Below are 15574 nucleotides of genomic sequence, written 5' to 3'. Positions count from 1 at the left end.
AGGGAGGGAACACACAAGAGACACACATATCCCATATACCTGAAACAATCTATCAAAACAATGATTCTTGCTGTTGGGGAAGAATTCAAACTCCACCATCCGAATCAAGGGAGGGTCAGCCAAAAAGCGTATGGAAAACTGGTCTAACCATTTTGAACTGACACTGAGGTTATCTGTCTTGCCCGTCTGTCACCAATCTACAGTGGCATGTCTCACCCAGATCCTGTCTACAGTGCAACGTCTAGGAATGTCTCACACAGATCCTGTCTACAGTGCAACTTCTAGGCATTTCTCACCCAGATCCTGTCCGCACAGGACAGGATAATAATAATTAACACTTAATCCTCAGTGTTAATTATTTAACTCTGAACGTGTAACATTTTAAAATCAATCCCATTCCCGTAGGTTGTCTTCTTGTCCCGTCCCCCATTCACGCCCGCGAGGTCCGTTCATCCATTGCAATTCTCCTCTACCGCGCTGCGTTGCGTGTCTCTACCCGTCCATTTAGACCTGAGGCAGATTTTTTTTTAAGGCTTCTGAATCCTAAAAGTTTTCTGAACTTCTGTACTGTACATACCAAAACCCCAGGGCCACCTGAGAACCACGTGATCAGGGCACATACCACAGGGACACAAAATGCCTTGACCATGCAGTCCCAGCCGGCCAGACCATTTGCTGTCATTCCTAGTCTAGGCCCTCTCTATATATTGTCCTGTCTTTATTCTCAATCTAAATAAAGGTTTAATAAATACATAAATAATACATATACATTACATACATAAATAAATGCCATTCTGCTCATTCTAAAGCTGAGTAGGTTTCCACAATGTGAAGGTCTGTAAAGTTTCATGTATTGTCAAGGAGAGGATAATTAAAACAGCTATAGGAACCTATTGTCTGAGCATGCCTCCACTGAGCCATGGTCTAATAAGAGAGGCTTAAGATTATAGAGAGAGAACGAAAGTGCGTCTGTGAGAGGGAGAGAGACTGAGAGAGAGAACGAGGGAGAGAGACTGAGAGAGAGAGAACGAGGGAGAGAGAGAGAGAGAGAGAGAGAGAGAGAGAGAGAGGGGTGCAGAGAGAAATTACAAGGGGTCATTAGCCCTACACAGGGTCTACAGCAGAAGGTACAATACTGTCCCCATGGAATTAGGTCAACTAATTTATCACAGTCTCTGTATCACCACAGCCACAGAGACGCATGCAGGTACGCACGCAGGTACGCACGCACGCACGCACGCACGCGTGCACACACACGCGCACACATGCACATTTGTAGCATTTGAGGCACCCCCTTTTGGTGTAAATGAATAACAAAGATGATTACATAATTTGAATAGCATACCATAATCCTCATGTAATGACAATTGGCAATCAATGTACAGACCACTCATCTATCTCAGCTACAGTTCATTTGACTGCATCCCTCTTTCTAGGAATGCAGGGCATTTCTTCCATCACATGTGCAGATGATGATAATGAATTGCATTTTTATAATGAATTGCATTTTTATAGTGCTTTTCCAAGTGCTCAAAGCGCTTTACAATGGTTCATTGGGAGGTGAAGCGGCGAACAGTCAACACCAGCGTCCTCACTTCTCACATTCACACACGCACCGAGTGCCGCGCTATGAGCTTGTAGATCTGCTATTTTTGCAAAACCGTGAAAATGTGTACAAATCTTTGACTAGAGTGTTGACTAGCCTCACAAATGCACTGGACAAGGTCCAAATCTGGTTAAATGCCAATTGCCTTCTGTTAAATGACTGCATGCTGTTCAGTAAGAGACCAGAGACGGTCAAATGTGTTCTCAAAGGGAATAGAATTAACTAGTTTCTCACTTTAGGTATCTCGGAGTCATTTTGGACTCAAACCTGACTTTTAAGAAACACATAAAAAAAGTATCATGTACAATTAACTTCAATTCGACCAAATGTAACAACAGAAGCTGCAAAGACATACCTTCATTGTATGATCTTATCGCACATAGACTACTGTTTCACAAACTGGGACAACAGTCATCAAACCTATACAAACTTTTCAAAAGAGCCATTAAGGTATTTGACAAAAAACCCAACTCATATCATCACTGTGCCATTTTGGAAAAATATAATCTTTTGAATTTTGAAAACTTTAGAAAGTGCAAGAGTGCCTGTTTTATCTATAGCCTACATGTCTAAATGATTTAGCTCCTCCTCCTCTCAAGGAATTTATACATAAAAGAGAGACAGTGGGTATGACACCAGGCCCTATATCTTGCGCCACCCCTTACCCCTTATCCCTAAACGTATTCGCCATTTCGCCATTCATAAATAGCCGATCTACAAGCTAACAATGTGTTGATGTATGTAGATTGGCTAGTTGAACTATTTTTAAATGTTCAACTAGTGTGTGCAAAATCTGGCATTGACCGGGTTAACGGTGCCGGAGATTAGCTGTTCACAGACGGACACACGGACGGACGGACGGACGGACGGACGGACGGACGGACGGAGTGCAAAACAAACCTATTTCCTGAGGAGACTGAGGAAGGCTCACCTGTCTCCACGGATTCTAGTGAACTTGTACCGCTGCACCATTGAGAGCATATTAACCAACTGCATCTCAGTGTGGTATAACAACTGCACAGTTTCTGACCGGAAGATCCTGCAACGGGTAGTCAAGACTGCCCAATACACCATCGGCACACAACTCCCCTCCATTGTGGACCTACAGCGCCAGAGGTGTCTGCGTAGGGCGAGAGGTATTGTGAAAGACCCCTCTCATCCAAACCACAGACTCTTTTCCCTTCTCCCTTCTGGGAGGCGCTACAGAACTATTGGCTCCCGTACTAGTAGCCTCAGGAACAGCTTCTTTCCTGTTGCTGTCTACCTGCTGAACTCTGCCCCCCCAAGGACATTGAACTCTGACATGAACTCTGACCCCCTTCCGTCCCTCATCCAGTAGTATGTTAGAGAGTGTGGGTATGTGTGTGGTGGTGTGCATACTGTATATATGCTATACATGCATTACTTGCATTGTACAATTATTTCTTCTCATATACTTATCCAGATTATCCTTGGTTCTACCATCATACTCATTACTATTTATTCTATTTATTATTCTGTATACATTACTGTACATACTGTACATTTTTCTGCATTTATTCTCTCATTTACTGCATTACTTTATTGCACTTCTGGCTAGACGCCACTCTTCATTTCATTGTCAAAGTATTTATTTTGTATACTATGTGCAGTGACAATAAATTGAATCTAATCTAATCTAAAAATACTCTCTCCAGAGACAATTAGCATGTTTTGCTAAATCTGGTATATTTACACTGCAATTTTAATGTTCATCAATATACACTGTCCCGACTAAATAAACGAATAAAGTAAAGTAAAGTAAAGACTATATATTCTTTCCCAACAAACAATATTTGAGTTTTTAACTCAAATATTTCCTTCTGGGGGGGTCCCTGGAACAACATATTTTGAGATGGGGTCGGCGGCCAATTACAGCTAATTTTGGGGTTCTTGACATGAAATAGTTTGAGCACCACTGACATAGAAACATAGTTTTATTTCAGGATTGATGGATGTCAGGATTTAGAAGACATTTTGTAGAATCTGGCCTCAGTCCTAAATGGGTTCAAATACCGGTGGCCATGGAGCCCAAACTATTCCCTTGGAAAGGTTCCACCTTTGAATATGATCAAAATATTGCCAAACTGAATCCACATTGACACAGTTGTAGGGAAGTTGCCAACTAGGGCTGTGTGGGAGCTGAGTGTGGACGGGCTACAGTTGACATGGTAACCGCACGGATTTACAGCAGAGGGAAAACGTGGTAGTGGTAGTGGTCACCATGACAACAGGAAACACACAAATCGTTAAAAATAATCCTCTGCAACTGCTACGGGATTGCTTCGATCACGTGAACTGGATGATGTTTCGGCATAATGTCACCAGGTTCTCAGACAAGAGTCTCTGGATATATATATATATATACATATACCGGTGTATATATATATATATATATAAAAACAACGCATGCAACCTGCAACAAGCGATGTTCACACTGCACTACATGCACAGAATTCTGCCTTCAGATCCAGGAATCTGCATGGAACAACCAACCCTGTCCCCCAGACAGCCACCAAAAGGACCCAGAGAGTGTCTTCCAAGTCAAACTAGAAGACTAATTTGACCAACAGTGACACAAGGATATCATGTGGCAAGTGCAAGAGAAGATAACAGACTTCAGAGAATGTGTGGACTACACACATCCCTCTCTCAGACTGTGGTGCCCACCATTGTGCCTATCTCAAAGCACTCCAATGTAAGATGCCTGAAAAGACTGGAGGCCTATCGCCATCACCCCAAATGTCATTAAATGCTTTGAGAGATTGGTGAGGGTCTACATTTGCCAGCCACACTGACTGAACCCATTGAAATTGAATATCATCCATACAAATCCACCTACAATGCAATTGCCACAGCTGTGTGGAGGAACAGCCGTACGAGAATGCTTTTTGTGGACTACAAATTCAACACAATAGTCCAGCCAAGCTTGACACAAAGCGACCATGTGCAGGAGGGCTTGCTGACCACTGGGATACACTGTATCTGTACTTTAATTGCTATGCTGCCTCTGGCGACTAAATGGGCTCTATGCAAATATTGTACACGTGCCATTTTGGAAAGAAAATCTCCACTTCCTTCACAGGTGTTATACTGATGACAACTAATGAAGGCTCTGTTCCATTCTGGTCAAACAGAGTCAGGGTGCTGCTATTGTGCACACACTGTGCAAACACTCTGAGTTATGGCGGAATTTGAAATTAAAAAAGTTTGAGTACATGGAATGTAACAGAGCCTTAATTAGTATCATTGATAACACCTGTGAAGGAAGTAGGGAAGGGGCCCGGAAGTAGGAAGAGTTATTCTGTGTGTATAAAGCCCATTTCCCCAGCAGGGTCAAAAAAGGTCTATATCCAACATCAAGCACGAGTCACCACCCTAACCACAGTCTGTTCACACTGTTGCTGTGGCCAGGCAAGCATTACCTACAGGCTACAGTGTTTAATAATAATAATAATAATAATAATAATAAACTTTATTTATATAGCACCTTTCATACATAAATGTAGCTCAAAGTGCTTTACAGAGCAAAAAAGATAATAAAACACAAAACAAAACAGCATTAAAACAGGCATGCAGTTAAAACAATAGGACAATAACGCAGTGTCAAATCAGGAGAAGGCAGTGGTACAAAGATAAGAACAGATAAACTAAGGCAAAGACATAAAAAAAAAAAAAACAAGCAGTAATACAATACAGTGAGGACGTGAATAACAAAAAATAAAAGATCATTTAAAAGCAATGTTGTAGAGGTGGGTCTTGAGCTGAGCTTTAAAAATGTCTACAGAGGCTGCCTGACGAAGGCACAGTGGGAGCTTGTTCCATGCCGACGGCCCGTAGAAGCAAAAAGCTGCTTCCCCGTATTTTTTTGTTGCCATTTTTTTAGGCAAAGCGAGCAGGCCAGCAGTGGAAGACCTTAGGGGCCGGTTTGGGACATATTTAGGGAGGCAGTCATGTAGGTAGGAAGGTGCGAGACCATTGAGGGCTTTATAGACAAGTAAAATAAAAATCCTAAAAACAACAGGAAGCCAGTGCAGTGATGCCAAAACTGGAGTAATATGTTCTCTCATCTTAGTTCTAGTTAAAACTCTAGCTGCTGCATTTTGGACAAGTTGTAGTCTGTCAGTTGTTTTCTTAGGCAGTCCTGAAAAGAGCGCATTGCGCATCGCATTGCAGTTTATCAAAAGCCTTTCCACTAGACTATATGGATCAGCTGCATCAAGCTGTTGAACAAGTGCTGAGCCTTGATGGCAACATGCTGTCGCCATAGGCTTCATTCTGTGCAATCAATCTGTGCAGGAAAAAGTGCTCTGGTCTACTAGAGTAGCACATGGAGTAACATGATATATTGCATCATCACTGTGTCTGCTTTGGTAGTGGTGGAAGAATTGGAATATCATTAAAGTCAGGAAAGTGTTTGCCAGGGGGGCACGGTGGGCGGTGGCACAGTCAAGGGTAGTGCTGTCACCTCACAGCTAGAAGGTCCTGGGTTCTCCAGGGGAAAGGAACTGGTCGGCGGTCGGAATAACGTGTTCCTTCCACGCACTTCATCCAACCGGCGAAACAGGTAGGTGAAAAGGTGTAAGGTGAAAAGGAGCGGCTTGGACTCCTCATGCATTGTAGGAAGCATGAGGTCAGTCCATTGCTCTCCCCAGGTTGGCAGAGGGAGTGTAGAGCCCAGGATTACATTAGATAATTGTGTGTCCCAAAAATATGATTTTGAAAATTAGTTGGATGACCTGCTCTACCTCCTGATAGCCGCCCTATTTTATAAGTATTCTTATTATGCCCCTGTGGGTTCTTCTGGTCCTTACCTTTCTTGCGGACAACCTCCTCCGACTCAGGTTTGCGTGTGACGGACACCACCTTCATCAGAAGATGGTTCCCCCCCTGTCGGATCAGAGACACCACCTGCTTGTGGCCAACCTTCACCACATTCACCCCATTCACCTGAGGGAGCATGAACACATGCGCACGCACACACGCATGCACGCACACGCACACACACACACACACACACACACACACACGCACACGCACACACACCATCATCATCATCGTTTTCGTATGCTCTGTTAAGAGGAGGGATACAGTATAGCGAGGCATGCATGGCTCATTTCAGTTGTAGGCTTCCTCATCGTTATCAGAATTTACACTGAGGAAGGCCTACAGGGGCCAAAATCCGTTAGTTGCTGCTGCTGGGGGTGAACCTTTAATAAACAAAGAATCCTAAATGGATAAAAAGTGAGTGCTGGCATTCCTTTCTATAGACTATTCCTACCAGAACCGTGCACTCGATATTCTTATACTGTGAACTACTCAACTGAGTGCTTGCTTCTCCTCTCTTCATTTCAGTTGTCTCCATACCCATATAATAGAGTTATATATAAACTATGAGTGGAACAGGAGCGACAGCCCCGCACCCTCAGCTATTCATTTCAGTGGAAGTTGCTCAGTAGCGTTTTGAAGCACCTGGAAATGCTTCCAGGTGCAGGGTTTACTCGTGCAGGGTTTACTCGTGCAAAAAAAAACGGCCCGCCTGCAGTTCCAGCTTTGACCACTGGGCTCGGCGGCTACAACGTTGGCCAGCCGCTCTGGGGGCTTGAGTTTACCTCAATGAGGAAGTCTCCGGTTCTCAGGCTGGCCCTCCAGGCCACTCCCTCCACATCAACAGACTCCAGGTACTGTAGGGCGGGGAATGCCGGGGTGGGTGTGAACTCTTCGATGGGCGTCTCAGCTACGGGAGACACAAAAAGACATGAGGGCTGTCAAACAAGTGTTGATTTCGTCGACTAATGTGACAAGAAATGTTTGTCAACTACCTTTTTTCACTGATGAAAACTAAATGGAAACTAAATGAAAACTAAGCTATGATGACTAAAACTAAGACTAAATATATTGACAATTTCTAAACCAAGCCCTGTTTCAAAAATGGTTATGTGCCATGTTATTGTATTTTGTGAATTAACTAGTCTACAGTTTAACCCATTGATTCTCAGCCATTTTAATTTCAAGGACCACCAAATTAAATTGATAGAAAGTAGCCTAGGCCATTTCATTATGATTTGTATCTCTGGTTTCCATCCATCATCCATCCATATTAAACCGCTTATCCGTGGTTGGGTCGCGGGGGCAACAGCTCCAAAAGCCAGTGATCATGTAACTCAAAGTGTAGGCTAGGCCTACAAATGCTCACATCACATCATAAATGCATTAGAAAACAAAAAACATAAAAAAACTAATTTATATCCGCTTTCTGTCATAATTTATATTAACATTTCCACAACAATATACAGGAAAACATGTTTTGGACATAGTTCGCATGGTGATTAATCATGATTAATTAATTTTGAAGCTGTGATTAATCTGATTAACAGCCCTACCAACAACATGTTGGATAAACTCAAAGGAGTGCAATAACTCTAAGAAACCCATAGCCACAGCATCTAGCTGAAGCATCGTCCAAGTTCTGTCATATAGTAGAACAGGTAGATAAAACTTCTGATATTTCTGTTAGAAATACTGGTTTGCTGCACTTTGGAGGACGATAAATGCTAATCATTGGCATAGAGGATTGAACCTGCAGTATTGGCCTGGTATTCAAAGGATGAAAATCTGCCAAGAGTCAGAGCCTTGAATTTTAAAGTGTCAAAAAGAAGCAACATTGCATTTATTAATTGTTCCATGTTAAAATTAGAAAACTGTGAAGGGGCAACAGGCAACGGCACAGTTCTGTGCTACGTCACACAAGCACAGAATCAGTCAGAGAGACTGGTGTCGAGTGAAAAACAGACATAATGTAGCCTTAAAATCACAATTGCTGCAACAACTGAACATTTGTTCAAAGATTGTTGGACAACCACTTCAGAGACTATACAACTACGTATGATAACAGCATCCTAAGGTTAGCAAGGTATATCACCTCTAATACTAGCCATGTTTGCTATGGAGAGTATAGGTTGCTTCCTTCACGAAGGATATATGGTGTTCCAGCATACAATAAGTTCAGACTGAAGAGGTCTTTTGTCCATCAGTCAACTTGAGGCTTAATCAGGGTTTTGGCCAGGACTAGACTGAGCTGTGGACATTGCTCTTTGCCCTTATGTTTCTATGTATGCAATTGTATTTTCTTTTTTGTTTTGTGTTATATCAAATGTGTGTATTATGTGTTGCATACAAGGCCACTGGGTCGCAAGACAAATTTCAGTGCAAACTGACAATAAAGTACTATGTCATATCATATCAAACTCACTTTTCAGCCATAATGGTTATAGTCCTTGAACAGTATAGATGTGTCGTGCAATTATTGCCATGAGCGACATGCACTAACTGCAAAGAGGGGAAATGTGTGGGAAGAAATTCATTTCCAACATGCCTAATTTAATTTGAAAGACAGAACTGTTGTCATAGCATTCCATAAGAAGGCTATGGGCGGCCTTGCATGTTTAGCATTGAGATTAAGCACCTCGTTGAGGCGCTGGGCAGACTGATGAGCAGCGTTAACGACCATCTATTGTTTCATAAGTACCTACAACAAACTGCCAGGAGCGATCATCAGCCTGAGAGCAGCTGTCTGCTATCCTACAGATACATAATAAATGATGATGAATATTATTCTTTATGACATGATGGCCCTGATAGGCCACATGCAGAAAGTGTCCAATCCTGTCTGCAAGCTGGACGGCCCTGCTCTAACTGGTGCACAGTAGAGCCCAGCCCATTTGTGGGTTGGGGACTCATTTTTATGGGTCACAAGTAAATAAATATAACTTTATTAGGGGTGAAGCCCGAAGGGCGTAGAGTAGACAGACCCCTTATTGTTTCCATACTGGTTCTGCCATTTTAGCAGTTTTGGAAGTTCTGTGCTGTCGTTTTTCACAAAAATCGGCAATATGGTAGAGGGCTGTGAGAATCCCTCTGAAGACTCTGGTTACGGGACTACAGCATTGACAGACAACCTCTTCAGCCAATCAGCATAAAGAAAATCTCACATCATCTCCAGTCAGTGAACGACAATAGCCCGGAACACGGAACCTGATTCCAGCTTTCAGTAAGTATCATGCCATGTCGAGGACACAAACCCAAGAACAGCTACAAACCCAAAATCATTAATTATTTAATGTATAGTAAGCCTTTATGTTTAATTATTCTATATTCTTTCCTGTTGTGAAGAAAGAAAAACCTTCAAAGGCAGAAACATCTAATTTGGAAGATGATAGTGTGACGTCTTTGGATGACATCACGCCTCTCTGTATTACACATATAGCTTATTGTGTAATGTGTATAGCTTTTATCTTTTTGGGCTTGACCCTGTCATATAACTGTTTGCAGCCATATTTGCTTTTTACATTTTTTTTTACAGTGTTTAAGGTAGTAGTGAAAATAGCACCTATAACGTGCCGCATTGCGACGCGTTAGGACGCATTGGACACAAAATAATGATATTGTGCTGAAGATGTGCTCTTGACTACATACAAATTAAACAGTTTCAAAGCACGAGGATTGTTCTTCCATTTATTTTTGACTCAACATTGTTCTTGTGGACTTAAAGTGCACATAAAGATGTGGGTGTGACATGTTGCATAATAGTGAACTAAGTGAAGTGATTCTGTACCTTACAGCAGAGATGGGCAGTATTTGAAATACAGAAAATGCACATTTACAATGTGTTTTAAATACAAAAAAGTATTTCAAATTGTATGTATTTCAAATACTGATCATCTCTGCCGTACAGCTTGGTTTAACCCATTCTGAACGGGCACCCATTTTGGTGTCAGCATCATGTTATGCTTTAGCTATTGAAAAATAGCAGATCTACAAGCTCATATCGCGCCACCGAGTGGCGCGATACGAGCTTGTAGGTCTGCTATTTTTGAAAAATCGAAGACACTTTTAGAATCTGATCTCAGGTCAGAATGGATTCATAATGAAACTGTCAGGATGTAATAGACATTTCTAGAATCTGATCTCAGGTCAGAATGGGTTAATGTGTCACCTGCTGCATCTAAATGAGATTTGCACCTTACATAATCACAAATTCTCACATGCCCCGTTGCTTACTTGACTATTCACATGCATGCTCGCGCCCACTCTCATTGTTAATGTTAGAGAGTAAGGGTGCAATTTTGAAGATCTGTTTTACAATGGGGTAATACATAAATTGCCCTCGCTCTGCGCACAATCGTATTATGAAAGGCATATCGGCCCGTGTTGAACGCACACACATAATGGCATACGGCGTTCCTGAATATTTTAGCATTGTGGGAGTGTCCATATGTTAATTATTTTCGCTTTGCGCAATTTGCTATTAAGCCCCTTGACCTAAAAACACTCAGCACATAACGATTAGACGTGGGTCTGACCACCTCATAAACGCAAAAAGCACTGTTTGATTTTACACTTGAGCAGCTCTGGGAGGCTGCTGGAGTGTTGCCATGTCTGTTTATTATAAGCGGCTTCTTTTTCTGTAAAGTTGCTTGTAAATATTGGTAGTTGTAGCCTACTAGTTGTGGTTGCTTTTCTTGTTTCTAAAGTGGTTATTTGGGCTTTTCTCCTAATGTTGTTTAAACCAGTGATCCTCACACAGCACATTCCCATGTCAAGGATCCCCAGATGAATGCATTTGCCCAACTAAGGACGGCTAATCCAAAAATTAAATTAAAATTTTCCAAGATGAAAATAGCAGATCTATACCATCTCACAATGCATCACATTCATTCATTAAAACTATGAACTCTGACTGCAGGGGGATATATATAAAAATATATATAAAAAGAAGGAAGAACTTTATATTTGTGGACAATCAAAATATGTTTTTTTATTTTAATGTGGTGTCATTAAAATTAATCTGGATATGGCAGACTCACTATCTAGAAAATAAAAACATGGCACTTCATTTAAAATAGGTTACAGACCCCTGTTATTGTCTCCACCAGCCGAAGGCATGGGGAGAGTATGTTTTGCACTCCGTCCGTCCGTCCGTGTGTCCGTGTGTCCGTGTGTCCGTCCGTCCGTCCGTGACCAGCTAATCTCAACCACCGTTAACCCGGTCGATGCCAAATTTTGCACACACACTCCCTGGATGCCAACCATGAACCTCTGCCCCAAACTTTCCAGAACGGCCTGTTATAGCGCCACCAGGAGGCCGCTTTGTGCAAAACAAGTTTTTGCACAGTACACCTACAGATTTTGTCCAAACATCACGCAAATTGGTACACAGTCTCTCTAGAGCCATTCAACCAAACCGGTCTTTCAGATTTCTCAGACTCCATCCTGATTGGTTAAGATTGGCTTCCAAAATTCACAGGAGTGCTCAGTTTCATGCTGCAAATCATGAACACATCGCGTGATTTCCGTGAAATTGTGCACCCACATTCCCACTAGGCCCAGGACAAAATGCCACATGAACAATTTCAACTCAGCCTCAAGGTGGCGCTATAACTGGCCCAAAAGTGTTTTTACCTCTAACTGCACGGATCTGTGGATAACTTTCTATGCCAACTCCCTAGAGGCCAAGGAAAAACCTTTGCCTGGAATGTTTCACATCTGCTCTTTATAGCGCCACCAGGAGGCCGACATATGTAAAACACATTTTCTATTATTTGTATCTGAAACTTTCATGGACTAATTGTGAATAGACTATGTAGCAAGGTCACTGTCATCCTGGTGGAGACCTGTGCCCAGTAGGGCACTTTTTCTAGTATGCGCTTATTTTTATAGACCTATTTACTTGTTTCTATGAGACATGGCAACAGCCTCTTTTTGCGTCTTTTTTTTGTAAAATGTTGAGATTAGAAACGGCCATAATTCATTTCTCAACCTTAAAAATAAATAAAAACATCTCCATAATCCTTGGGAAGTTTGCTTTCATATGCTGTATCACACCCGATTCAAGTCTTCTTCAATAAAATGCTAACAGCGAAGACCATATACCATCGGGGCCACAGGCACAGCATTAAGCAGCAGCATTCAACTCATTCCTTCATCATGACTTGAATGAAATAAAATATAATAAACGTTATTGTCTCCACCAGGCCGAAGGCATGTGGGGAGAGTATGTTTTGCACTCCGTCCGTCCGCGTGTCCGTCCGTTTGTGTGTCCGTGTGTCCGTGAACAGCTAATCTCGGCCACCGTTAACCCGGTCGATGCCATATTTTGCACACACACTCCCTGGATGCCAACCATGAACCTCTGCCCCAAACTTTCCACAACGGCCTGTTATAGCGCCACCAGGAGGCCTCTTTGTGCAAAACAAGTTTTTCGATGCCATATTTTGCACACACACTCCCTGGATGCCAACCATGAACCTCTGCCCCAAACTTTCCAGAACGGCCTGTTATAGCGCCACCAGGAGGCCGCTTTGTGCAAAACAAGTTTTTGCACAGTACACCTACAGATTTTGTCCAAACATCACGCAAATTGGTACACAGTCTCTCTAGAGCCATTCAACGAAACGGGTCTTTCAGATTTATCAGACTCCATCCTGATTGGTTAAGATTGGCTTCCAAAGTTCACAGGAGTGCTCAGTTTCAAACAAAATGCTGCAAATCATGAACACATCGCGTGATTTCCGTGAAATTGTGCACCCACATTCCCACTAGGCCGAGGACGAAATGCCACATGAACAATTTCAACTCAGCCTCAAGGTGGCGCTATAACTGGCCGAAAACTGTTTTTACCTCTAACTGCACGGATCTGTGGATAACCTGGTGGAGACCTGTGCCCGGAAGGGCACTTTTTCTAGTTTTACTGGTGTTTTTCAATAGAAACAAATTATTTTGAGGCATAAAGGTGACAGCATGCAGTGCAATTGGAATAATTAACCCAAATGTGACAAAGTCATGTCATGTCTTCTATGGTGCCAGCCTGAAGAAATGTAATACCACGATCCCCAAAGTGCGCATTCCGTATGTGACATCAGCTGACTGGTAAAGAGAATAGTACGGACATGTTGATTGGGTACGTCTCAAACACTCCTTAAACACACCCATGACTAATTCAAGGCCGTTTTGCGCAATCCACGGGGTGTCGAAAGCGCTTCTTAACATGCCCAAAATTGCAATATGACATACCACACGCCCCCAGCTCATAAAACTGTAATATGATTAGTAATATTATTTGAACTGCTTAATGGAGCCCTAAGTGTGCTACTCCAAACTCCATTTAATCTTGGAATGCAGCCAACTAAACCACTGACATATGAGGGACTGCAAAGCGCCACTAAGTGAAATGCATTCGCAGTGTGTGTGTGTGTGTGTGTGTGTGTGTGTGTGTGTGTGTGTGTGTGTGTGTGGAAAGGGGGGTCCAGTGATGGAGTGGTAAAGTGCAGTCAGAATCCCGGCAAGGTGCCTGTGAGGGGTTGGGGTTGCCATAGTAACCTGCCCACTCAGGGAGCTGAACATCTCCCCCAAAGGAGAAAAAAAGGAAAAATGGGAGTAGCCTTAAAAGAAATGGAGTGCACACATTAGTAACAGCTACACATAAAGACACCAATGAAAAAGACAGAAAAGCAGTGCTGGAACACAAGGGAGAGAGATGGAAGGAGAGGGAGAGAGAGGAGAGAAACAAAGCAAGCGAGTGAGCGCGTCTCTCCTAAACGCCTTGTGTGGCAAACAGATGGGACAGCTCACTGACAGCACAGCCAAGGATGACGCCACCACAGGGGCTAGACACACCCGCATACACACCCGCACATGCACGCACGCACGCACACCAAGGGTCATGTGAGTGTGTGTGAGCGAGGTGTTTTTGACTCACGCACAGACAACAGAGAGAGACAGGCATGCAGTGTGTGTGTCAGATCAACAAGGCAGTGTGACACGCAAACACATGTTCAAAATCAAAGTGTTTGATGCCAGCTCTGGAGAGCTGCTGTGTGTGTGTGTGTGTGTGTGTGTGAGTGTGAGTGTGAGTGTGAGTGTGAGTGTGAGTGTGAGTGTGAGTGTGAGTGTGTGTGTGTGTGTGTGTGTGTGTGTGTGTGTGTGTGTGTGTGTGTGTGTGTGTGTGTGCGTGCGTATCCTATACCTTTGGCTCCCCGCAGGACGAAGCCAAAGCCCTCATTCTCTTTCTTTTGTAAAACAGCATCCTTCTCCTCTATGATGTAGTCACTGTGAACGAGAGAGAGAGAGAGAGAGAGAGAGAGAGAGAGAGAGAGAGAGAGAGAGAGAGAGAGAGTCATGAGTCCAGCATCATCCTCAAACAGACAGACCTATCAAGTTAAAAGCACAGCAGCCTAACACAGCTCAGGTTTCCCCAGAGAGAGAGAGAGAGAGAGAGAGAGAGAGAGAGAGAGAGAGACAGACAGACAGACAGACAGACAGACAGACAGACAGACAGACAGACAGACAGACAGACAGACAGACAGACAGACAGACAGACAGACAGACAGACAGACAGACAGACAGACAGACAGACAGACAGACAGAGATGAATGTGTGAATCCTCTCATAATGGCAAATAGGCCTATATCTACCTGGATAAAAAGTTAAGAGTGAATCAATCTTCCGACTAATCCCTCATTGAGAGAGAAGGGCTGGATAAGGTATGAGGGGTACTGTCCTACACAGTGCAGAGAAAGGTGGACCAATAGCAATTAGAGCTATAGTGGTGGCAGCCTGGCAGGGAAAATCCACTGTTTTCATCTGATCAGGAGCAGCAGCAGCAGCTGAGTTACTGCAGCTTTTTTGAGTTATGAGATAACTTTGAACCACTTTAACCATTATTTTTAGCTGTTGAATTTTTTTTTTTTAACCGTCAAAATGTGGGGTCGGCGACGAACTACATATCATTTTGGGGGTCCTTGACATGCAATAGTTTGAGCACCACTGATATAGAAACATAGGTTTTTCAGAAAACTGTCAAGATTTAGAAGACATTTGTAGAATCAGTTCTCAGGTCTAAATGGGTTAAACACAGCACACAGCCTGGAGACAAAGCCACGTGCATGCACT

The 15574-nt window shown here is 42.9% G+C and overlaps 1 protein-coding gene across 1 annotated transcript in view; it reads right to left on the bottom strand.

The window, feature by feature from the left end:
- The window catches only part of shank3a (SH3 and multiple ankyrin repeat domains 3a), a gene marked incomplete at its 5' end in the record, with an annotated part of 286471 nt that overhangs the window by 23855 nt on the left and 247042 nt on the right, over window positions 1-15574 (bottom strand). Inside the window, 3 exons of the mRNA XM_083764211.1 lie at window positions 6439-6574; window positions 7237-7361; window positions 14649-14731. Of these exons, the coding sequence (XP_083620337.1) occupies window positions 6439-6574; window positions 7237-7361; window positions 14649-14731 (344 nt within the window). The remainder of the gene's footprint in view (window positions 1-6438; window positions 6575-7236; window positions 7362-14648; window positions 14732-15574) is intronic.

The sequence above is a fragment of the Protomyctophum parallelum genome, assembly GCF_964188405.1.
Source record: "Protomyctophum parallelum genome assembly, chromosome: 4".
Classification (NCBI taxonomy): Eukaryota; Metazoa; Chordata; class Actinopteri; order Myctophiformes; family Myctophidae; genus Protomyctophum; species Protomyctophum parallelum.
Note: the sequence above shows the minus strand (reverse complement) of the source record. Positions and strands in the feature narration are given on the sequence as shown.